At 35.8% G+C, this 26,613-nt stretch overlaps 1 protein-coding gene across 1 annotated transcript in view; it reads right to left on the bottom strand.

Moving 5' to 3' along the window:
- Positions 1–9,651: 9,651 nt before the first annotated feature.
- Positions 9,652–26,613, bottom strand: part of NDUFS4 (NADH:ubiquinone oxidoreductase subunit S4) — a 45,537-nt gene continuing 28,575 nt past the window's right edge. Inside the window, exons 3-5 of the mRNA XM_085213054.1 lie at positions 16,357–16,529; positions 12,456–12,529; positions 9,652–9,864 (exon numbers count right to left, since the gene is read on the bottom strand). Coding sequence (XP_085069180.1) covers positions 9,761–9,864; positions 12,456–12,529; positions 16,357–16,529 — 351 coding nt within the window. The 3' untranslated portion in view covers positions 9,652–9,760. The remainder of the gene's footprint in view (positions 9,865–12,455; positions 12,530–16,356; positions 16,530–26,613) is intronic.

Raw genomic sequence — 26,613 nt, 5'->3', positions numbered from 1 at the left:
TGAATGTAAAATTGCAAATTCTATTATCAGTATCACCGCAGGTGAAAGTTGTGAGAACAATTACATACTCTAGCAAGGTCCTTCCAACAGACATGGTACAGTGTTTCAGACTCTATACCAGAATGCCAGACTAGAGCATACAACAAAGGCAAAAATTGGCTTCAAGAGAAATGGACATGCCCAATGGCACTGATTAAGTTTTCTTAGATTCAAGCCTATTGCTGCCCAAGGAGTTCTATAAAATGCAAGCTAGTTTTATTGATTCCTGTTGCTGATGCTCCAAAATCCAGAGTTTGCAAATTCTATTGTGCAAGATGGCACTGGAAATTAAATATCTTTTCCATTCTAAGCCAAAATTTTGCAGAGATTTGAGAGGCAGTATATTTGCTTGTGATCTGGCAAAGATAGTCTAAATTAACTAGTAGTGGGTGGGGAAATATTATCCCTGAGGATCATGCCTGGAAATAAACCATGGAGCTTTTGAAGTTCCTTGCAAAGAAAAAAAAAAAAAGGAAAAAAAAAAAAGGAAAAAGAACCAGAGAGCTAATGCAGCTAACAGTTCACACCAGCTTCCTAGGAAATATGAAGTCCTGACTGAAGTTCTGGCTCCAAATCAGACTTGGGTCATTCACACAGGAGAGAAGCACCCTGACCAAGCCTAGCTATTGCCAGCTTTTGTCTCTTTTTTGGAGCAGTCCTATTCTGTGCACACAACTAGGCGTTGGTTGGGCCAGCAAAATGGAGTGGAATTCCTTAGTCTAACACTTAGGGAATTTGCCTGGGATGTAGCAGCAGCAGGTGCAAGTCCCTTGACTGTGCCTTCCCAGATAGTACGCTTTCCAGCTATTGGCTCATCTCACACAAGTTTAGTGGTTTTGATCCTAAGTGCCTGAGCTGCAAATTATTTCAAAACTCATGTTCACTTATGCCAGAATTTCCCCACAAATCACAGTGATTTCAATGCATCAACATTTCCAAACATTATTTCATTTTTCAGAGAATATTTTGCAAGCTGTCAGGACTGAGAGCTGTTTATGTTGCTGACATAAACTCAAACAACAGGACTCTTAATAGGTTAAAAATAATTCAAAATGAAACCTAAAAATAAACTGTTTTTGAGCTACCCTAGTACTAGATTAATGATATGCCACAGATAAGAGATTTAAGTACCTAGACACTGCTAGCAATTCTAATCACAGATGAGACGGTTGGCTACACTGTGCCATTTTATGCCCTCAGGAAACAGCAAAGGTCATTCAAGTGCACAGATGTAGGATGTTCAGCATAGTGGCCAAAAAGGAATTCCAAATGCCAGAAAACGTAGCAGCAGGATGGAATACATATAACCACATCACTCGAGGAATGACTATGAGTCTTTAAGGCAGTGCCTATGGAAAAGAATAAAAGGCCCAACAGGCGCCGGTAAGAACTGGATTTTTGTTTCTGTGACACCATTTGTTTTCTATTATGAATATTTGCGTCTTAGGTTAACATTCCTCTGAGATAAGACCTTATACCTGATAACATTCATCCCCATGCCAGGCCACAGATCTATGTCCCTGGCACCATACAACTATTTCTGTCTGAAATCCAAAGTACTCCCAAGAACCACATCACTTTATCGCTTTATCACTTTATCTTTTTTTTTTTTTTTTTAATTGAGATCTGGTCAGAAAAAAAATTGCTAGGAAGAGAAAAATGGATCGTGATCCTAGAAAAACCCTGAGCACGTATGAAAGACCATATGGTAATGATCAAAGTTGAGGAAAAACAAAAAGCTGCCTTCCACCTGCAAAACAGAATTGTCTGAAGATAGTGAAATGGGAATGCTTTGAAGATAAGCCATCATGCACTGTGGGAAAAGGAGGCAAGAAGTGAAACCTGGTTTTGAGACAATTTCCTAAGGTGCACTCTGTGATTGGTGAGCAGGGGAGCCAGGTGCTGATTGTTTCTACTCTGTTCTAACATGTAAAAGTCAGCAGAAGAAGTGCTAATTACATTTGTTACTGCTTTTCCTCATAACCTTCCTTCCTGTGGATAGAAAGCAGACAGAGGAGAAACTGAACATGATCTCACCTCCTTTGAAAAAAAATATTTCAGGTAGTCAGTCATTCCCCCCTTCAGTATTCCTTTATGCCTTCAGCAGTCTTCTGGAGCGCTTCAAGAAGATAAAGGCTTGAGTTCAAACATGGGCTCTGCAGTTTCTCTGTCCTGTGTTTCTAAATCAGTCTGAAATCCGAAGGCAGACACTGATGGACATTGAGGATGCTATTTTTGAGGTCACAGGAAGAGAAGTGAGTATACCTAACTCCCTCCTAACTCTTCTATTGCACTCACTTGTAGCTTCTATGCCTCTTTCAGAAAGCATGAGGAATCTTGAGACACAGGAGGAAATTCAAATTTACACTGCTTAAAGTATGGCAAGTCAGATCTAAAAGTGTCATTTCAACAGTTTAACATCCCTCGGTTACACAGTATTGTACTGATCAGAAATTAATCATTTCTCTGACATGAAGAGTGGTACTGATTGAACTGCAGATGCTTACAGCAGAGACGGCAGCTGCTTAACTGGTCTGTTTACAGTCACACAAGTGGCTAGAAAAACACAAAGTTGATCACTGTGGTTCTATCTAGACCACGTCCTGGTTCTGATTGGGAATGAATGCAGGCAGTTGCCCAGGTCTGCAGGGATGCTTGCTGAGCTACGTACCTTTGAGTACGCACAGCCTCCAGCCATTTACGCTTTAGGGATTTCTAAGCTGGAGGTGGCTTCTGTGTGTTTAATAACTTTTAATGATTCCTCCCCACCCTCCCCCAGCTTGTTTAGTCTCTCTTTTGAGACACACAAACATTTAGCATTCACATCACACCCATGGCAGACAAAAAGTACTTCTGAAGCTCAGCGCATCTCAGCTCTTCAAATTTTTACACTAGCTAAATCGATCAAAACCTACTGGCTCTTAAAGGAATCCAGTGTAAGTAAGTGGGGATATCCACACTGTAGACAGGTGGGTAGTTCTCACATCACCTCACTTAGAAGCAGGTACCATAAGATGCTGGCATGCGCTGTTTAAAACAAATCACAGTGATGGGCTGCAGCAAAGTTGTTTCCAATTTACTGTTGTTTTAAAATTTGGATTATATTCACAGTGGCATGATCTGCTTTTTCGTAGCTTAGTCATTTAAAGTACTTTTGTTTAAATCATTTAGTTTACATAGTTATTACATTTGCCTAAGTGCAAAGTGCGGAAAGCTGCTACTGCACATTTTCAGTGATGTCTGCAGTACTCCCTGTTGTGTCAAACGTTCCTTTCCCTCTTTGGATTTTGCTTTATATATATCTGTTAAGAGTGGTTGCAAATGGGGGACTACGAGTGTTGGAAGTTAAAATATTTGTAGTGGTAAAATATCTAATACTTTATTTTATGGTGTTTCAGTGAAGTTCTTTTCTTTAAGTGAGATTTTACGCCAACTGTAATTACAAAATATTTTACATATTTTAAGGCTACACTTTAGGATGCTGGCTGGTGAAAGAACTTTGCCATCAGTGCTCCCAAGAAGCTGAAAATCTGTCTTGTGAAAAACACAGTCAGAAGCCAAAAGCCTCATGACCCATGCAATACATTAATGAATGAGACAGTCTGCAATGCAAAGGGCACTGCAACTGCAACATTTCCCCAGCCGTGTCTTAACACTCAGAAAGATTTCCTCAAGCACTGCGTAGACATCCCAAATGAGGCAATAAAAGCAGTCAGATAGGGGGTGAGAGGGAAAAAAGTAAACGCAAATTTCATTTCTGAGCAGCTCTCTATGTAGTGTTGACAAAATACCAATTTGGCAAGAACTTACCAGACTGTCTGTAAACTAAAATGCTGAAAAATCAAAGCACTGACCAGAAAATGTACTGAAATAAGGAAAGAATGTATCAGGGACTGCTTATAATAAGCAATATGTTCAGCTTTAAATTCACAGTATTTCTCAGTTTGATGTTTTACTTCCCTTTGCTGGTTAAAGCAGAAGGCAGCAACGACAAACTCGCATCTGATTAGAAAAAATCATCTCAACAGACTGACTACAACTTTGCATACATATACCTGTAACAGACAATCAAGGCAGGCTAATAGACAACTACTTTACTTGAGAGACATGCAAAAATTGTTCTTGTCTTCCCTACATAATGCAGGAAAACTTAAGTATCTTTCAGTATTTTTAGGTGTTGAGTAAACAATGTCTTGATGTTTTCCTAACTACTTCTGATGTAGTGTTACAAATAATTGTCCTTACTGCATCAGGTCCCATGAAGCCACTGTTTTTCTGGGATTTTTTTAGGACGGTAAGCAGTACATATTATTTGTAAAGACTAAAACTTTGTTTAGATGCTTCCACAATATTAGAAAATAATTTTCAATCTGTGGCATCTAGCCACATGTACATATCTGAGTACGATAACCAGTTTTAAAAAATCTGGTGATTAGTTCTGTAAAAAAAGCCAAGTCTACTTATTTGTTCTCTGCCTCCAAATACGCAGCAGATCTAACTCTCAGAAAAGGCACAAACCAGGACAGACGTTTCTTGCAAACTGACAGTACATTCTTGACGTACATTCTTGACCCAGCAGTTTGCAGTCACTAGCAAAATTATAGGTGTAAGTTACATCCCCAAACACAACTTGTCACAGTTTCTACCCAGAGTAGCCACACACAAACATATTTACATTTAACTCTGCACTTAGTAGTTCTGATAGGTCAACTTTCTCTTGGTCTGTTGTTACCTTTTCTTGCCAATTGTTTTTATCATGTGCTACATGAATTCAATTGTGTGTACAGCTCTCACAGACATATCAGCAGTACCACATGGAGGCCTCACCTGAAGAAACATCTTCACACAGTTTGACAGGTGCAGCACCCCTGGTAACGTACACCACCAAACAGATGCAGGTTACATCAGTTTTGGTAGCCAGAAAACTCTCTGCTGACAAATTCCAAAATTTCCTGTGTGGAACGATGCTTTGTTTATTTTGAACCTGCATTCTCAATGCTTTGTTGCTTTGCTTCTGTAAGAAAAATAGTAAATAACAATGCACTATTCTCTGTATGACTGATGGAGTCCACTACTGTACTCATCCTCAGTTTTTTCCCAAAGACTGAAGAGCTAATTCCATTCTATAGACTTGCTCCGTATGGAAATACTCACACTTGGGAGAATGCTGTTGCCTCTCTACATTGAAGAGGCTTTTGATAGACTACCTAGATCACCTCGTTCACTGACGGACTCCTCTGAAGAACATGAGTGAGTTATGTGAGTTATTTCTTATATAGCCAAGCTGACTCATTCTTTTATATCATACCTGCGTAAAGCAATATATAGAGAGACCTCTTAGGGGGAATGAAAAACAAATAATCAACCAGTCTGATATCACATTTGTCTCCTTCTGTTACTCAAGTGGATAAATGATTTTAAGCAAACTTTTTAGACCACAGGAAATACTTCTGTAAATTCTCATTTGAATTCCTTTAGGACTTTTTCAAGTTTACTGTCTAGGTTTTGTACTTTCTGTAATGAACTTCTCCAAGAAGTTTTCATTCATATTTTCTGTGCAGAAAGGCTTCAATATATGGACCTTTCTGTGATCACTATGATAAATATGAATGTGAAGAATCCTTATTTTAGAATTGAAATCTACATTGCAATGCAATTTCAAAATAATTTACCCTTACTGTTGTTGTGCTAAGCTACTGTAGGCACATTTATTTCAGAAACATTCCAATGCTGTTGATACTACCTAGCATTAATCAAATGCTAAAAAGAAAAAAAAAAATCTTTCTCAGGACCTAAGAGTAAGATGACAAACACTTACAAAAAAAACCCTGCATTACTATAGTTATTATAGTTATTATACAACAACTGCCTAATTTTTTATTCCATGTTATCTGAGGTTTATTTCCAGTTTTGTTCTTTTTGTACTAAGTAGCAAAATATGCTTGTATACCCAGTAATCAAATGTGAAGTGAGGTAACTATACATCTGGGAAAAACAACAACAACAACAACAAACATAAAAAAAAAAAAAAACAAAAAAACCCCCACAAACAAAACCCACCAAGCAAAACAAAACAAAAACAGCCTTATATCAACTTCTGGTGTTAAATTACAGTTAAATTAGTTCAAATTATCATTTCCATTTCTACTCTATGACAAAACTTTGTAGACAAGGGTTATTCAAGTTTCCATTTCATAAATTAACTTAATAGTTTGATTTGTTCTAAATTATCCATGGAACGGCACAGTTAAGGAACACAAGTCTAGAACACTAAAAACTGTGCTCCCAGACAGTCCTTAGGTTTCTTTATAACATCAGAACTTTAAGAGTTACAGGGCCTTTGTTTTATTAAAAATTGCTTGTTGAAATGACAAATGCTTATCTTCAAAATAAATTGGTATCCTACAAAAACTTTGAAATGTCTTCCCCCACACCCAGCAGAACTATCAAAAATATATCAAAGCACAGAGGGTACGTGCTCACATTTTGTAGGGAGTATAATTTTGTAAACAGTGTATTAGATATTTGTATGTGTATCCAGCAACAGGATGGGGAGCTCTTACTTGCAGCATTTTACTTCAGCTTAAGTTAGAGAAGGACCTTGAAGATTCATGTAGTTCCAAGCACTTCCAAGATGACTAAACAAGGTTGTGTGTGGTTTGTTTCTTCTTCTTCTTCTTTTTTTTTTTCAACTGTGGCTCACCACAGAATTGACATAAACAGGCATACACCTAACAGAACAGATTTCCTTGAAAGGAACTTGAAGAAAAGATGATAGTAATATGCTAGTGCAGGGTAAAATATAAAATAAAATAAAATAAAATAAAATAAAATAAAATAAAATAAAATATAAAATTAAAATAAAATTAAAATAAAGATAAAATAAAGATAAAGATAAAGATAAAGATAAAATAAAATTCAGTAGGAATGTTCCATTTTTTAAACAGAAATTATAGAACTGGAGGGTCAATCTTCCAAAATGTCATACATCAAAATTTTCATATGGTCAAGAAATGTAAAATAGAAGATATGTACCACATACTTTGCAGATCTGACAACTGTATAAGGCTTCTCTAAAGTATTGGTATGTAATTGTCTTGTGATTCTTTGAAATCTAGTTCATTGTTTCTGCATAAGATCATCAGATACCTCAAATATCTGTAAATCTCACATAAATAATGTGTTTAGTTTGTTCCAAAATTCTTTTTCTTCCATGAACTTCCAGAAGTTTGAAACATTATAGCCAGGAAGAACTTGATGATGAACAGCTACCTCCAAGATTAAGACGTATCTCCAAATCTCATGCAGTGTTTACATTAAGAGACCCAAAAAGCCCTACAGATTTCTACTGTTGAATAGTTAGAGGTTGAGGATATTCAAAAACCTAATTACGGTAGGTTAATTGTTGCATCTTTTGTTTTGATACATTCTAGATTTGTGGCAAATTTTACCTGTCATTCACTTCTAAAGCCGGCCAAGTATGACTTTTGTACAACTTCTGTTTAAGACTAGTGCTACAGCACTTGATAAGTTAGTGAAGAGGTAATGAGGTTTAATAATTAATAGGGTTTTTTGATCTCTAAAATATATTCCTATCGTAATGTTTTGACTTTTGCAAGCTCCTGAAGTTCATTTCACTTCTAGGGTTTGAAGACTACGGTAGGAATAACGAACAACATCAATGTCAACATGCTCATTATCAAGAAGCCCCACACCCTACAGCAGAAAACCATCCAAGTCCTAAGAAAGAGGAAGGACAAAAAAAAGTTCTTGGCCCAAACCTCACTAAACAACTTCAAAGTAGAGTGCCTGTTAGAGAACCATCTATATAAATTACAATTTAGTTTTATTTATGTATATATGAAACAAACAAGAATTTCCTTCCTCTAGCCTCTTCCAAGAAAAAAATGAAATTCGAAATTTGATGTAATGAATGCTCTTTTGAATAATTCTATTAGCTGGAGAAACAAAGAAACTGCTTTATGTGAAACTAGCTCTAGTTATGAACTGCATAAATCAACATACATCACCTCCATAGATAATCTTTATAATAATCATGTTAAGTATTTCCTGTTTATCAGTCTTTACCTTGGACTATACAATTTCAAAAACCAAGCTGTGCATTGGCTGCTTTGGATACCCAAGCACTTTCTGATTTTGATAGCTATCATACTAAGTTCAAAGATCATTTAAGTAAAATTTTCCTGATCTTCAACATCAAAATGCAAAAAGAAACAACAACAACAACAACAAAAACCAACAAAAGAAAACGCCAATGATCCTTATGGCTTTTCTTTCTACTGTTCCCTTAATAAGAACAGCATATTTACCTTAGCTGAAATACAGAGATGCAGTAGATTCTGGACTGTTAAGATATCAATTTGGTGTGGAACTTCTGGAGGAATTTAAACTCTGCTGCATAATGCAGCTTTCAAAAAAGACGAAGTGGAGTAACAGCTACATCACCCAGCTGGCTGACTACACTGAAACTGCTTATAAACACCGGTTTAAACAAATGTTAGCAGGCATACAGGGCAGCTGGTTAAAACTGAAACAAATCTGAACAACATACAGTAGTTTCATGCCTTCTTTTTGCTAAAATTCAGTGGATTGCACTTACACTACTCATGAGCTCTGTGAAGAGAAACATTTCGACAGTTTCTTTTATGAGAATTGGTTGAGATAAAATTTTAAATTGCCTATCAAAAAACATACCTCTCCCTCAGATCGTAATAAATTTCTACGATCTTGCACTGATATCTCAATTTAAATACAATTTAAAAGAAAAATAAATAAATCAAAAGCCACAGGTATGCAAGACAAAGTATTCAAAACATGATATTGTACATTATTACAGTCAATGCTTTATTGTCTTGTAACACAGAGTGAGTTTAGGCTATATATTCAATACTAAGGCTGAGACTCTATCATTACATCTCTTGTTAGGCAACTTCAAGGAAACTTCAATGCAGATAAATATGTAACTAGCAATAAAAAACACAGAGGAATATACATAATAATATGTATATGGTGATCCGGTGTGAGGCATCTGGACACTCTTTGAGACTTAATCTGTGAATATTTAACTGTTTTTGTTTCACGATGGAAGACCACCACCGAGAAATAACTAGAATCTCAGTCTTCGACTAAGTCCCCTGCACATCTAAGTCAAAAATAGTGGTTTCTTTTTATGTTATTCAATTCTGTTATTCAGGAATAATGACAATATTAATTTGAGCAAGACAGAGCTTATACAACATACATTTACAGAGAACCATTTGAATTACGTTCAAATGTTAAATTCTGCATCTCATATTCTGCTATTCAACTGATAAATTTGTCTTATGTATGAGAAAAAAAACAAGCTGCTATTGAGAGATTTCATATATACTGAAAATTTAAACAAGATATTGAATATAAAATTACTGTGAAAGATAAACCACAACCTTTCTTTAAAGTTGCAGCTGATTGCAAACATTCCTTCTGATAGATTCCTAATGCAGCAATTTTTTACAAGTATGAACACCCCAAATCTCCTCTATATATAGGGAAGTTTGTAACAGGTTCAATTGGAGACATCAAAAACATTTTAAATAGACATCACAAGATGCATTTGTAGTTTAAAGGTCAAATTTATTAGGAGATTAAGAGATGTATTATACGTCTACTATAAATACAGCACAGCTGACTTTATTCACAGTCAGAGACAGCCAATGCCAACTTATTTTGTAGACACCCGTGTTCTTTTGTTCCAGGAAAAGTTTGCACCGTAAGACTTGGATTTAGGTTTTGGAATCTTCTTTTCTTCCACGTCATAGCTCCAGCCTAGGAGTTGCAGGGGAAATGGTTGGGGGAGATTAAAAGAAAAAAAGAAGAAAAAAAAAAAAAAGAAAAAAGAATTTTAAATATTCATTGCATACAATATAGAGCAAATGCATCTTAAACCTTTCAACATTAGTATTTTTTTTCAGCAGATAGGAATCCACTATGTACTTCCTTTGCAGCTGGCAGAGAATACAGAGAATACAGAAATATCGTGCACTTGACACATGCCTGTTCTCACAATTGAGAGACTTTGCATACCTCAACTTTCAGTACCCCTTCAGAAAACTTGACAGTCATCAGCAAAAAAGCTCAATAGGGAACACTGACCATTTCTGTATACAGCTCTGCAAGTTCACAGCATTGCAACTCTAGAGTATCACACAGGTACTAAGGCTCTGTGGGACAAAAAAACGAAAAAAGCTAGGACAGAAAGAAAGGTAAGGTCACAAGGAAAAGGCAGCATAGAGAAGTCCAGTCCTAAAAGTTTGGGAAAGAATCAAGACCTTGGAAAGGCTAAGAAAAAGGAAAGGTGGAAGGACCAAGGTAAGGAAAAGCAAAGAATAGAATTCAACATCAGAAGGGAGTACAATGCTAAACTTTTTATAAGAACGTAAAAAATTAAGAGTAAAAGAGAAGGGAATGAAGTGATAGAAGACAAGTAAATTATGTGATAGTTAAGCAAGAGAAATGCTAAAAAGTGTCAGAAAAGAGGAGGTGGAGACATCAGTGTTTATGTAAATCAAAATGCAAATCAATTGCAGCCTCCAGGTGCCTGGAAAGTTGCCAGGGCAGCACTCAGTATTCCAAAGTTTGGTCTCTTCAGCTGCAACATTTCACTCAAAGCTGAAATACTTGAGTGGAAGCTAGAAATGGTAAAAGTGTAGTTATAACTGATACTGATACAATGATATATTTCTTCCTTTGCTTTAAAATGAAGTGTCGTTAAATCTGAGAAGATTTAACATATACCTGAATTTTTACATTTGTTATTCACAGAGAATGCTCAATGTACACATGAGGACATCAAAACATTTTTAAGACACAGGTCGTCCTGTCAATGAGCCTCAATTTAATGTACCCACCAATAACACAAAAAGGTTACCCTGATTACAAGGTTGAAACAATATTGATTTTTCTACAAGAACCTCTGGAACACAAGGTGAGGTTTTGAAAACATTCTTTCCATCTATGAAGGCACTGACTTTTGTCTACTGTTCTAACAGTATAAGCTTGAGCAAACGGCCAGAACTACAGCCAGAGACAGACTTCAATATCACAACATTCAGCATTATAACACCTAACTTTGAGGTACTCAGCTGCTGGAATGGAATCTACAGCCCCAGCTTATTGCTTCATCATTTTATATTCTAGATAAAGAGGTGCTGAGTGCCTCCAAGAGATTTGCAACTGCCTGCACAATTACTTGGGCTGCTACAGGTATCAAAAATCCACAATTAGTTACATCTAACTTTGGATTGCAAGAGGCTACCATATATGATAAGACTTCACTCTAGAACAGGCTTCTTCAGCTAGGCACCTTCAGTTTTTCAAAACAGCTGAGCTCACTATCATAAAAGTACCACAGTGGTGGGGGAGATAATTCTTGCCTAGAACTCTGTCATACAAGCTAAAGGGAAAGAAAGCAGATTGTACTTTCTCTGGAATGTTCTCTGGAAGAACATTCTTACCAGACAACTAAAGGCTACTGTGGCATAGAAATCTCTCCATCCTTGTTACAAAAGCTGTATGTCTTTCAATAGTAATGTCGGATTGAACAAAAAAGAATTTAGGCCTACAGTCTAAACTTTTAATTTCATCCAGTTGCAAGTGTCTCCTCGTTTCAATTTCAGACTATTCTCAGAAGTCACATTTTGGACAGAGATCTCTCCTGCTACTGTATTCACAGTACTCTTTTTCCAGCTACAGAAGATGCTTCAGGAGACAGGTGAAAAGATAGCTCACCTGAAGTTCCAAAGTTCTTAAGTGAGAATTGAGTTAAAACTGAATCCTACTTTTATCAGAATACTTGCAATATCTAGGACTTGTGGAAGATAAATTTGAGGTTTTAAAGAATTTTGTTGTAAAACTCGGGTAGTTCTCACTGAAAGGACAGAGAATTGTGTTCCTCTAGATTAACAGATTTCAATTATATCTCAGCATAGAAGCCAGGTGCCTACAGTCCTCGTTTCTTTCTAAATGTACATTTAAATTTTGTAAAATACCTATTTCCAGCTGCATCTGATATTGAATCTATTACTCACAGAGCAATAGGAACACTAAATATACCAGACATTAACAAGTCAAAAGAAAGAATCACACAATTCAGCTTTTTAACTGCAAAAGTTAGTAAAGTTTTTCTATTTTTATAGGTTCACAGCAGAATCACCTAGCAACTCTATTCAATTTGGTCTGATCAAGAAATGTTTCTCTCTAATTAACCTGGACTACATACTGATGAAAGCTGAAGAATGCTGAAAAAAACTTAACCTCCATGTATATTATTCCTGGTCTTAACTCAGTTATACCAGTTCCGTATATCCATGAGAACTAAACAAGCTGAATCTATCGTGTCTCATACATATAATACGCACCATTTTTTTCAGCAAAGGCAATGGCATCTTCTTTAGTAGAGAAAGTAAGAACCATGTTGGACAAAGGATCAGCTCTGTAAGAAATCAGATGACAGATTTTAACAACAAAGTATAAAATAATTATACCTGCATCTCAAGTTGCCTGCACAATATTTTGTAGTACACGATTTCAAAAGCAGACTAAATTTTAGCCATTCAAAATTCCTACATTTTCATTAGTTCTAGGATTAACTTTTATGTTGTGTACAGTATTGTTTTTGTCTTTCAGTTTACTGAAATTTCCCCCCAACTCAATGAAAAAATTCATGTTATAAGTTTTTTAGTCAACAAACTTGTCTAACTACATACTGAGGTTGAAATAAATGCTTTTCAACAATCTTATTTTGATTTTGAAAGGTATGCAGTCCCTCTCTTTTTGAAAGAATAGGAGGCTTAAGGCAACTTAGAACAATTTAAGGAGGGAAGACGTCTGCTGAGCAGTTAGTGGGAGAGTAATCATATGCAGAATATCAAAGTGAGCAGAGCAGGAGTTAATGAGATATTGGAGAGAATGTGAACAAGTTGATATTTTATTTGAAGTCATGTGACCTCCAAAAATCACTCCAGTACAGCAATGAGATTTTAATCCATCACTGAAAACAAAGTTCAGAAACTCAAACCGCTAGCTAACCAATTACACAGTGGTTATTTTTTGATGATCGGCTATTCTCAATTACATTTCTGAAAGAAAGTAAAAAAGAAAAATGCTTTTTGAAATGAATTAAATTCTCAGTAAAAACCAATACTTTTATTTTGCTTTAAAAGCTTACTTTAGAAGCAATGACAAAAGGTGAAGAAGTAGGGTTCTAAAAATTAATCTACAGGACTTTCATAGATACAAGAAATGGGCTGCAGGAGCACAAGGATTACATAATGCTTCCCTGAGCCAGCATGTTAGCCTGGGAGACAACTTCAAGACAAGACCAAATTGCAATCTACTATTGACCGAGCTGTCTCTGACTGTTCCCTTTGAAGCTATAAGGGTAAATGAAGAGAAAAAGCAACCAAAGATACATTGAATTCTATACAATAAAGGACAAAGACTGTGACTGGCAGAGGGGGAGGGGAAGACAGGGAATCTAGCTTCCAGCAAAGACAACAATGTAATTTTATCTGATGTATGTATAAATTCAATATATTCCCCAAGAAAAAAAACCCACATTGGATAAAAGCAAACATTAGACTTTGACATATCACTATCATGCGTTTTTCTAAAAATTTGTAAATATTTATCTTATAAAAGCAGTATAGAGAATTAGGGACTATGAATTAGCTCATAGTGTGACCAAAGGACAATCAAGCAACCCAATATATCGCAGTATTTGGACAGCTAATGCTTACTGTTCATCTCTTCTGTGATTAGATTCTGAGGTTGGAAAAATCTAGTCAGTGCTACTAAGCAGCAAAAAAAGAAATTTAAGTTTGATGTATAATTTGTACTTGTTCAATGCTGCACATTTAGTGAAAACCTTCCCAAACAGAAGCAATTTGGAAATAAAGAAATGAAGAAATCACGCGTTCTCTTTTCCTTTATGTTCATCCTTCATCCAATTTATACACAGCTTTCTGATTTCTTTCTCTGAATGAGCTACCCATGTATTTAAATTTGTGATAATCTGTGAGCAAACAGCAGAGTTCAGAAATGCCAACATGATGTCCTGACAGTAGTAACAGTGCTGCAGGATTTCCTGTGCTCTAGGCTGTCTATCAGTGACTGCAAATAGGAATTCCACCTTTTGTTCTTTTTATATGATCCTATGCAATAGAAACCATACGATTTTTCTGTTTCTTAACCTATGTTAGGATGTACTCAAGAACAATTAATTAACTTTCCTGTAATGAAGGCTACCAATTAAAACGACACGGATCCGTTTTATTTAGATGTATAATTGTGTTACTTGTATTGAAAAAAAAAAACAAAAAAACCACAATACTGCAAAGAGATAACAATAATAAATAAATGTTAGGAAAGATTGTATTAAGATTCTAAAATGACAGAAACATAGCAAAGACCTACAGGTAAATAAGTATATTGAGTCCAGAGCAAAATGAGCTCATCGCTAATTGCCTTACATTCTTCAAAATTAAATGGCAAAATTGTTCTCTGGAGAACAACTTCTGCAGAAAATTAATCTGAAGAAACTTTTGTTAGTTTTTTCTGGGGTTGAACAGTAACTTGAAATTCCCAGGATGTCCACTAATATTTGTTGAGAGTTCTTTAAAGAATGAAAGAAAATAGTTTACAAAACCCTTGACCTAGCGATGTCAATTCACAACACAGCCCTCACTTTTGGCTGATCTGGAGCTTGTTTATGCTTGTTATGCAAGAAACATTCCTTCCCTTACTGCAAAATAAAAATGCACTCAGGAATGGATTAATTCAGAACAGCCACTCCATTTTATATACCTGTGCTAAAAGCACTCCAGGACAATTTAGCATTCAGGTAAACCCTTGATAATATGGACATTTCTCTAGGTTGTTAGAAACCTTAAAAGACATTATTTTGGCTCCAGAAAATAAGTTGTTTGGAGAGGACACATTCCCAGCAAAGGGGAATTAGAGGAAAAGTTAAATTAAACCTGAACTGTAAAGCTGGTGTTACTGGCACCTGTTACAGAACTGTAATCTGTGCAAGGGTATAAATAAACCACATGGTAGTGGCCAGACACTTTGTGCGGAACATAAGAAAGGTGGGAAAGGTGTATTGCTGGTCAACAGTCTATTACCTAATTTAGGCCAGTGTGAAACAACTCAATCATGGCTTGCTAAATATAGTGGCTACTTGCAGCAGTGAAATCATACCAGCCAAAAGCGTGTTAGATTATTTTAATTCTAAGTTAATATTTTTCCTCATCTAATGACGTACTGTCTCAGCTTTCCTAATTTCTTTGCAATGCTAATACAACCAAGACATTACAGGCTGCAAATATCATAACTTGATTTCAGAGTTATTTTGAAAATCAAACTATGATAAATTTACAATATTAATACATCTTTGGGGGAAAAAAAAATCCCTAAATATTTCATATTTAAAGATTCAGATTTAGTTTCATCAGCAGTTTACGTTCTTTAATCATAAGTGCCTGTATGATTGTAGCCAGAAATTTCCAGAACACACTGTATCCTTTCTGAAGTCTGAAGATTAATTTCTATTGATATTTGCTTACAGAGAATAATTAACTTTTCTGAACAACCTTCTAACAAAATGGCTTCCAATCAAAATTATAATATCATTGGAAGAATTTAAAGGAATTCTAACCACACTGTAAAATGTAGGTTGTACATTTATTTAGAAAAAAAAAAAATTAGCTGCATCAAAGTTACATCTCTACATTTTTGCACAGTTACCATGAAGTTACTACTTTTCTAGATTTTGGCATATTTAAGGTATTTACAAGTCATAATAGCAATCCTAAAAAAAACGGATGTTTTAAACAGTTTGTTTGTTAAAAATTGACTGTAGCTCCTCATTTCAGATTTTTAGGATTTTTATAAAACTTTGTAAAAAGAAATTCCAAATGCTAGATATCATTATTTTATGTATAACCAAATTTAATATACGGAACTGACAGCTGAGAAAGATTTATTGCTTCAGGTACCTAATAACCTTCCTTCCCCAGCGCTGTTATACAGCAACATTACTTACAAATACAGTAGTAGAAATTTCTGGGTAACATTTTTCAAACTCTTTAAGAAGATTTTGTAAACTAAAATCTGTATTTACATGATCGTTAATCATATGACAAACAAACCTGACCATTCACTTGATGCAAATGCTGTTACGTAGATTTACAAATAGTCAATTTCAAAATTTACATGACGGGTAGAAGTGAAATATAGAAAAGTTCAGTAACTACTCACGTAGATGCCCAACCCATCAGAGGGTTCTCCCAGCGCTCCCTGTTATCAAATTCCATCTTCCACTTCTTCGTATTGTTAACTCCTGCCTGCATTGCATTACGTGCAGGAACAAAAATGTGAACTCTTCTGGTTTTGATGTGCTCATCTGGAACACCAGTTAGAGTAGAGATATTCTACGAAAAATACAATGGAATTTGTTAAAAAGGCTTCACATGAAAGGTGTGTAAACTAATACTGCTTCTGCTTTTTATACAATGTCATGCTTGATTTTTTTTTTTTTTTTTACAATCACAATACGAGAGTTTTGCAGAAATGTATGTTATGAGTCCAGTTTTCTAACGCTGAAGCAGTTTCACAACTGGGGCTGCTGTCATCCTGCTTCCCCTGGCTCAACAAGATTTCACATGGATCAGACACCTGAACCTGCTCATCTCCCACCTATACAACTGTCAGAGCCAGAGGAGGAGCAAGACATCCCCTCCAACTGCAGCTGTGAAGCCAGGACTGATCCTATTTGCACCAGCTAAAGCTACCATGGAATTGTATCATAAGCTCGTTTTTTTGTTTTTTTTTAAACCCTTGAAAGGAAAATTATAGCATACATGGAAACAAAGTTCTACATTAACATCAGGAGCCTGAACCAAATATGAGCAGGTCTTCCCACCAAGATCCTCGTCAGCTATTCGGGCACTACAATGTAAATGTGCTTAAGGTTGCAGATAATTAACAAACATCTAGACTGAACCATAAAGCAATGCTTAGCATGAAGGAGGAGGCACAACTTATCTGTTCTGCAATAATCCAACAACTGACATGGCAGAGCAGGTACCAGAACTCAGCTCTCTTATTTCTCTAACCATTAATTATTACATGAAATTGACCCCTCTTCTTTAAGCAGTAAGGCCAACCATGTCACAGGCTGTGAGCACCTGTTTTTGAGAGTTGCTTCTTCTCAAGACTACTAGTTGATATCTAAGTGCAGAGCAAAATTTCATGTCAACTCCTCAGCTGACTTCATTAATCCTCTCTCAAATTGCAGGCCTTTTCTTCGCCCCCCTACTCCATTCAAATTCAAGATACACAGATTACTGCAGGCTACCTAATTTGGCACCATTAGATCCTCACCAACAGCAGGGGCTCTAATGCCCATGGCTCAACAACCTGTGTCAGTCTGAGTACACATTTCTTGAACAGGTATTGTACACTAATTAGTCGTTTTCGATAGGGAAGTTTTTCCATGATTTTACACCACTTGCCACTGGTAACATCCTTTGCTTTGGTATTCTTCTGAAGGACAAAAGGATTTAGAAGATTCCAGCCTTCCAAACAAAATCCATGTTTAATGAAGTCAAAAGTAGTTTGCCCCCTCCCCCCCCGGACGTTTAGCTTCTGAGCAATCTACAAATAAAAAGAGTGAAGATAAAAACTAAAGGACCACAAACAGCAGCCTAAACGAATTAACTGTCTTTAATAAGATAGGGAAAAATGTCACATGAACTGCTATGAAAAATTACTCTCAGCAGCATCTTGTATAATTAAAGTGAACTTTCTCTTTAAAAACTAAACAGTAATTACATAAAATTAACCTGTCAGTTCACCCTCATACCGTAGAGTGTGAAATCAAACATCAAATCCATCTCTAAGGATGCTGAACTACTCCTGTTCCTTACATACTTAAAAGGCCAGTGGGAGCTCCTTGGTCTCCCTCTCTCCCCTCCTCACTCCAGAAACAAGTAGTAAAGTAGTGTTAGCCCCCAAAAAAACCCTAACAGAAAGTTGGGCATATTGAACTCATCTCATCAGCAGTGGCATGACTCGTATGAAAAGGCAAACAAGTTTAAAGGAAACACTGTGGCTTTACATGTCTGTAGCTACTTAATTTATGGGATTTTGCTTTGTGGCAATCTTAAAAGCCCTTGGTGCTGACTCCACACCATCTTTTGAAATGAGGCAAGTCTCATATTTTTGTGTTCTTCAGAAAATAGACTCTGGGAGATCAATCCCTCGAAACTACAGCAGGGAGCACATCTGAAGCATTTCATTTGTATCTGCAATTAGAAAAGAAGGCAAAACAAATGCACACACTAATTTTTCACACTGTAAATGTTCTACACAGACTACCAAAAGGCAACTGTCCAAATATCTTAACAATTCCATTACAAATGCTTTCATTAGGATCAAATAACGTTTATTTTAATAAGAGTCTAGCATTGATATGAAAGACTACCACTTAGGAAAATGTTGCAATACACACACAGATTACCTCTTGACAGACAGACTGGCATTTCTGACTGCTGAAGCTTGAACCACAGTTTCAGGAGGAAATAGCTTCAAGTTTTCTTATTTGAATTCACAAACTGCTTTGTTTAATATTTTTTTTAATGCAGTACAATGCAGTAAAAGTGTTTTTAAAAATCTGGATTGCTGTATTACTCTTGAAATACGTATTTTAACAAACAAGTCTCAGTTGAGAACATTTTGCATTACTCTCCAGTAATTTTATTTCCCCTTTGAAATAACCTGGACTTTGCTTGGTACAAACCTGTTTGCTTGTTATCACCAAGTACATCCAAATTTGCATTTTTTCCTATCATAATTCTCAGCAACTTCTATGTCCACTATGAATTTTATGCTTCAGATTTGGAGGTCTTTTAATTGCTCTAGAATTCTCTGGGATTAAAATAAAACACAATAAAATCAGTAAAATATAATAAAACAAAATAAAATCAGTATTATGGATTTTTTTTTTTTTTTTTTTTAAGCTTTCATGCTAGAAACCGTAAGAACACTACACATTAACCCTACAACTCATGTTTTTTGGGCACTTGTCCAGCACCAAAACAGTTATTTTACCAACAATATATAGGATTCATCCCATAAAAATTATTTTCAAGGTGAAAACTAAATCTGCCTACTTTCAGAAACTAAAATATCTACATAGTGTTGCTAGCTCTTCACACTTTGATTCATTATAGTTGAAGTTTCCATGCCTTCTGGGAATCCAGCAATTGTTTATTGATATCTTCCCCATATTAAAGCTAGCAATTGAACAGACAGTTGTTAGGACAATGAGTTTCTGGTTTCTGAAGCCCAAGTTGTCCTGACATAAAATCACTGTTTTTGCTTGCTGTAGACATGTAAGGTACTGTAGCATAGCTGAGCTGTTGCCAAAGATATGGAATAAAAAGGCTTGGCATCTATCACATACTTGACACCTAAAGAGCACAGAAGCTCTAAAATTTCTATTCCCTGTAGGCGCACTCTTAGTCTAGACAAACTGATTTCTCACACTTTTAAAATGCATTACAACACTCTATTGTGATCATTTCATCCACACAGCTCCAACTAGTGACAGAAGAACCTGTCCTTTAAGCGACATTTCAATGGGCTAAAGCTCCCGCTCCAAGATTCCATTAAAACAATATAATACTTGAAAAGAACTGTGCTGCACTGGGTTGAACTCTCTACTGTGTCTTCAGAGCTTTGTTCTGAGTTCAAGTTCTCATTGAAACTACCTGTGAACCAACTTTCCAAAACAAAGATGTTTTTGACAGCTAGTTTCACACTACTATCTTTTTTTTTTTCAAAGTGCTCCTTACTGAATTTTGCTCTATTAGCATATTAAAATATTAGTGAGGTGTTCAGCATTAACAAATTCTAAATAATAAGGTAACAACATAAAAGATGAGATTTGAACTATATAGCTTTACTTGTACTAAAAATTAACAATCCCATTTCACATTTTTAACATGGGCTATCATTTTTAACGTGGGCTATCATCTGAAAGACTCTTTATGACCATTTTGGTTTTGGTAATATAGATATTTTTTTTTTTTTTTAAATAGTAACTTCTTAATATCGATTTATAACACTTTTTTTAAGCAGAACAAATTGCATCCTGCATCCAACTGCCTACAAACCATAAGGACTTTGTGCCTTTATTAAAACTTATGCTTTTTAAAAACATGATGGAAGAACTGGTAAATCTGCTGTAGGAGTAATAAGAAATGGTGGGAGTGCAATATGGGGAGGCAGAAAAATGGATACACAGGCGCAGCATCAATGAAAACAAGATTCATCATAAATGTGGCATTCAAAGGAAAGGAATTATGTCTTCAAGTAAGTTCCACACTCACAACACCAGGACCAAAAAAATAAAAGAAACTAAACTCCGCAGTTCAAGGCAAAGAGATAAAACGATTGAAAATACCTCTGAAATGTTTCTGAATGGGTGAGTCAGGTGTGCAGAAAGGTGTCATATTTCAACTCTGACATTTCTTCACGCATAGGCAAAAAGCGTACATAACTGCTATCAACTATCTACTGCTTAGCTTTTTTTTTTTTTTTTTTTTTTTTAATAAAGGAAACAGGGAACAAGCAATGGGAAGTTGATGTCAAAACACAGAAAAACCTCCCAGCAAGCTTCCCGCAACCACCCAGGATTTAGAGTCTTGCTAGGCGCTCTCTTTTCAATACCAGAATTTCACACATTTCAATGACCATTATGACTTCAAAGAATCAAATTTTCATCATTGTCCGTCATCTGCCGGTTGATTTGTATAAAGGAGTTCTTCTGCATGCACTCCAGACAAAAGGCTCCTTACTTTCGTGGCTATATATCAAATTTAAAAGTTCTGTTTGTGACAGTTGTGTCTGTGGTAAATTAGGGTAACACTGAAGGAGTGCAGCTGCTCTGCAGGAACCTCCTTTTTGGCATCATTTCACTTAAATAAAAACTGAATAATTAGCTTCTGCCTTTATTAAACCACAAAAATGCCACTGGCCTTAGTAATTACTTCCGGTTGCCCCACCTACTTAACCTCAGTAGTTTACACTTGTTAGAAAAGAGGGAAAGGAGAATTTTTCTGTACTTTATGGGAGTCCACAGCAACTTGCTTGCTTTCCCATCCCCAGCCTGTTTTACAGCCTGAGTGCATAAAGCTTGGCTGTGGATTCTTGTTGCAATATACTTTCTGTAGGAGCTGTGATATGAAAGCACAGACTGGCTTGCATAAAAGCCACCAAATAGGTGCTGTGAAAGGTTTTCACTTATTGGGCTCACCTGCTTCAACTGGAAGTCAGGATGACAACGTATTTCTGCACTCCACTACAGTAGTTTCGAAGTAAGTATAAGAGTATAAAGTCTACTATGGAAACTGTGAATGGAAAAATGGAGCAGAATGAACTCAACACGGTCAGACAACATTTATCTAACAGCTACAGACATAACAAGGGGAAAAAAATGTCTTTGCCCTTAGGAGAGTCTGTATCACATAGAATGCTGTTTTCTTTCAGGCTTCACAATCTTTTTGCATTATCATAGTGATCTGTGAACACATGGTACCCAACATGTTCTCCCATCTAACTTCACCGCAGATCAATAAAAAAACCTCAGAAAAGGAATGAAAGAAACATATTTAAAAAACAGAAAACCAAACATTGTAAACTTGAGATTGTATTCAATAATAATGCCAGCAAGAAAGCTTCTATTTGAAGAACATCTTTCCATAGGCAGTTGTGCAGAAAATCCTAAGGAGAAAAGGATATTAAACTGGCATTAATGGAAGCAAATATCATCACACTAATGGAATAACTGTGAGTAGAAAGGAGGTGTTAGCACCAAAAACAGTTCATCTGCAAGTGCTGTCAGCTTCAGCAAACTGGTCATCAGTTTGCATTTCACAACCAAGGAGCTGCTACTTTAACAGCCCTGGTGGCCAAACTTTTGCTGCTGTCACACAACCTCCTTGAGAAAGTCCTTGTCATCCCACTGCACAGAAGCTCACTCATCTTTCTCAATATTTTGTGTGCCCAATATTATTTCACGCCGGTTGAAAATCATGGGGTACCACATCCAATACACCACTACTAAGTCAGTGTCACTTGGAACTGACTAGAGAACAAGATGAAAGAGAAGGCAGGCATAGACAGTTGGAGTTCCAAAAATCACAGCTGCTTTGTACAAATGTTACTTCATTATAAGCAGGAAATTTCCTTCTTCCCAAACAATCTTCCCATTCTTGAAACAATTTTACTCTGAGCTGCATTCCCAAATTGCCCATACGCATTTGTCCCCAACAAGTCACAGAAAAATTGCATTTATAAATGTGATTAATGCTAAAATTTAAGGTAAAAGCTGCTAAGTTGTGTTTATATGAGTTTAAGCCACAATGCTTAAAATAAAAACAAAACTCTGAGATTTTGAATCTTCCTGATCACCCAACAAACCTCAAACAGGGAGGTAGTTTCCTGGGAAATAATAATGCATGACAAACATGCAAAAAATGCCTACTATTCAGTCTGTTTTTTTAGATGGACAAATAAACAACATTTTGAGACTTAGATATACTTGGTATAGTTGTTTTTTTTTTGTTTTTTTTTCCTGCCAAGAAGGAGTCAAAGAGCAAGACAAAAAAAACCCCAAACTATTTAATGTATTTTTTCCTGTACCTGAACCTCTTAATTTTGGGAATACCGCCTGGGTAAATGCCATGAAAGAAAAAAACAAATCAAGTATATCATTTCACAGTTTGACAAAAATTAAGAAAACTATTATTAAATAGGTGGAAGTAGGGTTGGTCAAGAGAGGAAAACTGGAAGAATAATATATTTTATAAAAGTAGATGTTGCGTCTAGTAATGATCTGAGACTTCAATGTGGTCATTACACTCTTTAGATTAAGAAAATTATAAACAAAGTGCTTATCCAGAACAACAGGTAAAAAAAGCCTCTGAATTATTTATAGCAGACTCTATAAACTACTTTTTCCTACAACATGGTAAGTTTTACATAGCACATACTATCTAGAATTCATTCAAAGCTTATTTAAGTAAATCTTTTGCTGATACACACACAAGCAACTGGCTTGTTTATTGTTAATGTTTGTAAGGTATCTAAAAATACCTTGCTTCTACAGTCAACAATTTTTTAAAGCTTCACAATCCTTAAATTAAGAACAGCAAAAAATCAGCAAGTAGTTAAGAATAAGACAACAGCAGCATTTTTAGACCATAAACTTTCAAATTAAAGGAGAGGCAGTCTTAGTTTACCTGCACTTAGAAAGCCTTCTAGTATATAAAAAGAAGTTTCAATCACAAACACTAAAAGTCCTGGCCAACAATCCAGGGACATTGGCAATATTTTCTGCATTCTCTGTGTGCTTCCAAAGCTGTTTTAGCAAAGTCCTTACTTTTAACATTCACTAAAAGCTATCTGTACCCATGCATGGAGGGGAAGTGCTCTCGTTTGTGTGAGATGTATGGCTGCCGTGCATTCTTGCAGTTTTGTGCAAAAACTACCTTATCTGTTCAAGACGCAAAAGATCCAGGGGATAACAGCATTCAAAGGCTGACAGTGAACTGGGGTACTACTTTCAAATAAACACTGCAATTGCTGTTTTGAACCTGGAATTTTACAGAGCCAATTCATAATTTGAACAGCAAATACCTTAAAACCTGAGATGCCAAGTTCAAATTCTAATGCATGCCAAAATTTTAAGACTTGATAACTCCAGTGAAATTTCTTACAATGAGGCTGTAAACAACATCACTCCAGTGTACGAAACAGCTATGGTGATTCAATTTAATTAGCTAGCAGTCTCCCTTGGCTGGTAGCTAGGGCACAGCATACCTAAAAAATTTAAAAGAATTCCATTATTGTGCACTCCAGTGTTCCTTTTGTTTCACTTCCTAGCTACCTGTTTACTCCCTCCTTAATTGTAGCTGTGGAACACATATAGAGGATTTAACTTAAAGGGTTAAAATTTTAGTAACAATGCAGATTTTATTCAAAAATATATATATATATTCTTAATTATAAATGTAATTAAATATACATATATATATTCTTCTTTTCATCAAAGGTTTGCATGGAGGAAGCAAAAAGTACTGTTTCAAACTTTAATCTGACAATACTGTCACAGTAGTGCACAGTTTGCTACTAGGAACAATATCCAGAAACCCTGAGTTCCTGTAAGCCAATGCCTGCTTCCATTGTGATGCATGTTCTCTTTTCTTTACATCTTCTTTATAATTAGTGATTTCTGTGATCTCTGTCACAAAGTAACTAGTGGTTTGAGACACAGGGGAGAAAAACAGAAAGAAAATCCCCAGTCAAGAAATGCAAATTCAGAGCAAGATCCCTTGTTTGTGCATGCTTTGAGAAGTTGCATTTAAGAAGTTAGAAGAAAGCCAGACCTGTTAAAAGCTGTTCCTTACCCTAATGCAAGATGTAATGCTTCTATGTAATATGCATGGACTTCAAAAGTTGAAAGGAGGTGCTAAATAGTGTACACAATTTCCATACACAGCAGGTAGTGAAGCAAAAAAAGAAGGGACACAGTTACCCTCGTTAAAGAGATGCACAATAGAGAACTGTTATGCAGCGCTACCATAGGAAGGTCTATGCATCAGGGATGCCGTGGCTATTAACAGCTTAAATGCTCCTATATTTTGTTAATTAGTGCACACAGCTTTTAAGTCTTCAGTGTGTTTTAGAAAGATCTTTTTGAACAGTAACAGATTCATTATTTCCTGGTGGGTTTATGGGGCTTCAACTTTTTAATCATAATCCTTAAATAAGTGGCTGAACACCAGTGGACAAAGGCAATTTCTTTAAATTTATCTGTATGATTAAAATGCAAGCATTCTGCAACCTTTCTGTAAAAAGCAGGATCATAAATAGTATGTGTTACTGTTATTTTACAAGCTCTTTTGTTCATCTGCTCTATCTAGAAGTTTGTTGTAATTTGTGCATAGGCCTGTAGGTCTTAGCCTTTAAGGTTACTTACAGGGCAGAAAATCATGGTCTTCTACCTTCTAATATAATACTGAAACCTGTCATTAAGATAAAAAGCTTGGTATTCAAATTCAGTGATTCATTTTGATTCATTGCAGCTTTCTTTTAAGTATTCTATCACTGTAGGGGAAAAAAAATCAAAGGAGAATACAATGTGCAATTATGTTTACTGAACAGTGATAAAACAGTAAGATTTTTTATTCTTTTGAAACAGGCAATACAGATGATATTCAGCCTCTGACTTATCAGACAGCCAGAATTAGTTGATCCAGGAATGCTTTTGAACGGAACTGGCATGGTGGCAAAAATGTGTTCCCCTAAGAAAAAATAAAAAACAGAACAATAAAGAATAAAATATGAGTGCTGACTACATTTCATCTTTAAAAAGGTTCTGTCCAGTTAACATGTTACTCAATGAAAACTTTCAAATACATGATGGATAATAATGATGCTGGTTTGCACTAAAAAAGTGGGGTTTTTTGTTTTTTGTTTTTTTTTTAACATGAATACACATCCAAGCCAAGTCTGTAAAGAAACACTGTCCACTTCTTCATGCGTTGGTAATAGGAATTACTCATCGTATTCTTATTTTTTATTTTTAACATTTGCAGCATATTAATAGTATCTCAAGAAAAAGATACACTATTAATTCTGTATGTCTTTGTCATGGCTTTGTTAGGCAGCACTTGGTAGAAATTCCTTACAATTCATGTTCTTCTCATTTCTTAACCCAATCTTCAGGCTAATGAATAATAGAATAAAAGTTATTTACTCATCAAGCAAAGGTGTTCTTTTGCACAAAACGCAAACAGATGGGCACTATGGAATGCATAGAATTGAATATGTCAAAACAGAGCAACTTCCTGAGAGTGCTTCACAACACATGAATTAAAAAAACTCCATGGTCTGAACATCAGATCCTTTCTCTATGGTCCACATCCTCACTCACAGTTTAACATCCATAATTTGAGAAAGCAGCCATAGGGTGGTTCAAAGGCACTTAATAAGATGTCTATAATTGGAAGACCATCTCTTTACATTTCATCATTGATGATCTGAGTTGAAACATGTACTGAAGAAGCACCAAACTCTACTGCAGCATACCTGTCCTCTCCTGCTCCTGCCTAAGATGTTCTAGGATTCCCATGGGATTACAGGGATGCAGTTTTCCCTTCCAGACACGGAAAACTTTTTCTTTTCTTTCTTAATAAAGCAGTTCAGCTAGAACTTCACAACTAGAAACAGCTTTCAAGTCTGCAAGCAGGACTTTCTTAGATAGTAAGAAGGACTTGTATCTTATTTACAGAAACTTGGATTTATGCAGAAAGAGATATTTCAGTGAACAGGAAAACAATGGCATTACAACAACTTGTTTACTTGCTACTTCTCTCAAGACAAGAAGAATTCTTGTTATCTACCAAAATATTTCATAACAGGGGTTACTATTTAAGTATTCCAGAC

Source organism: Meleagris gallopavo, chromosome Z (assembly GCF_905368555.1).
Source record: "Meleagris gallopavo chromosome Z, MGAL_WU_HG_1.1, whole genome shotgun sequence".
NCBI lineage: Eukaryota > Metazoa > Chordata > Aves > Galliformes > Phasianidae > Meleagris > Meleagris gallopavo.
Note: the sequence above shows the minus strand (reverse complement) of the source record. Positions and strands in the feature narration are given on the sequence as shown.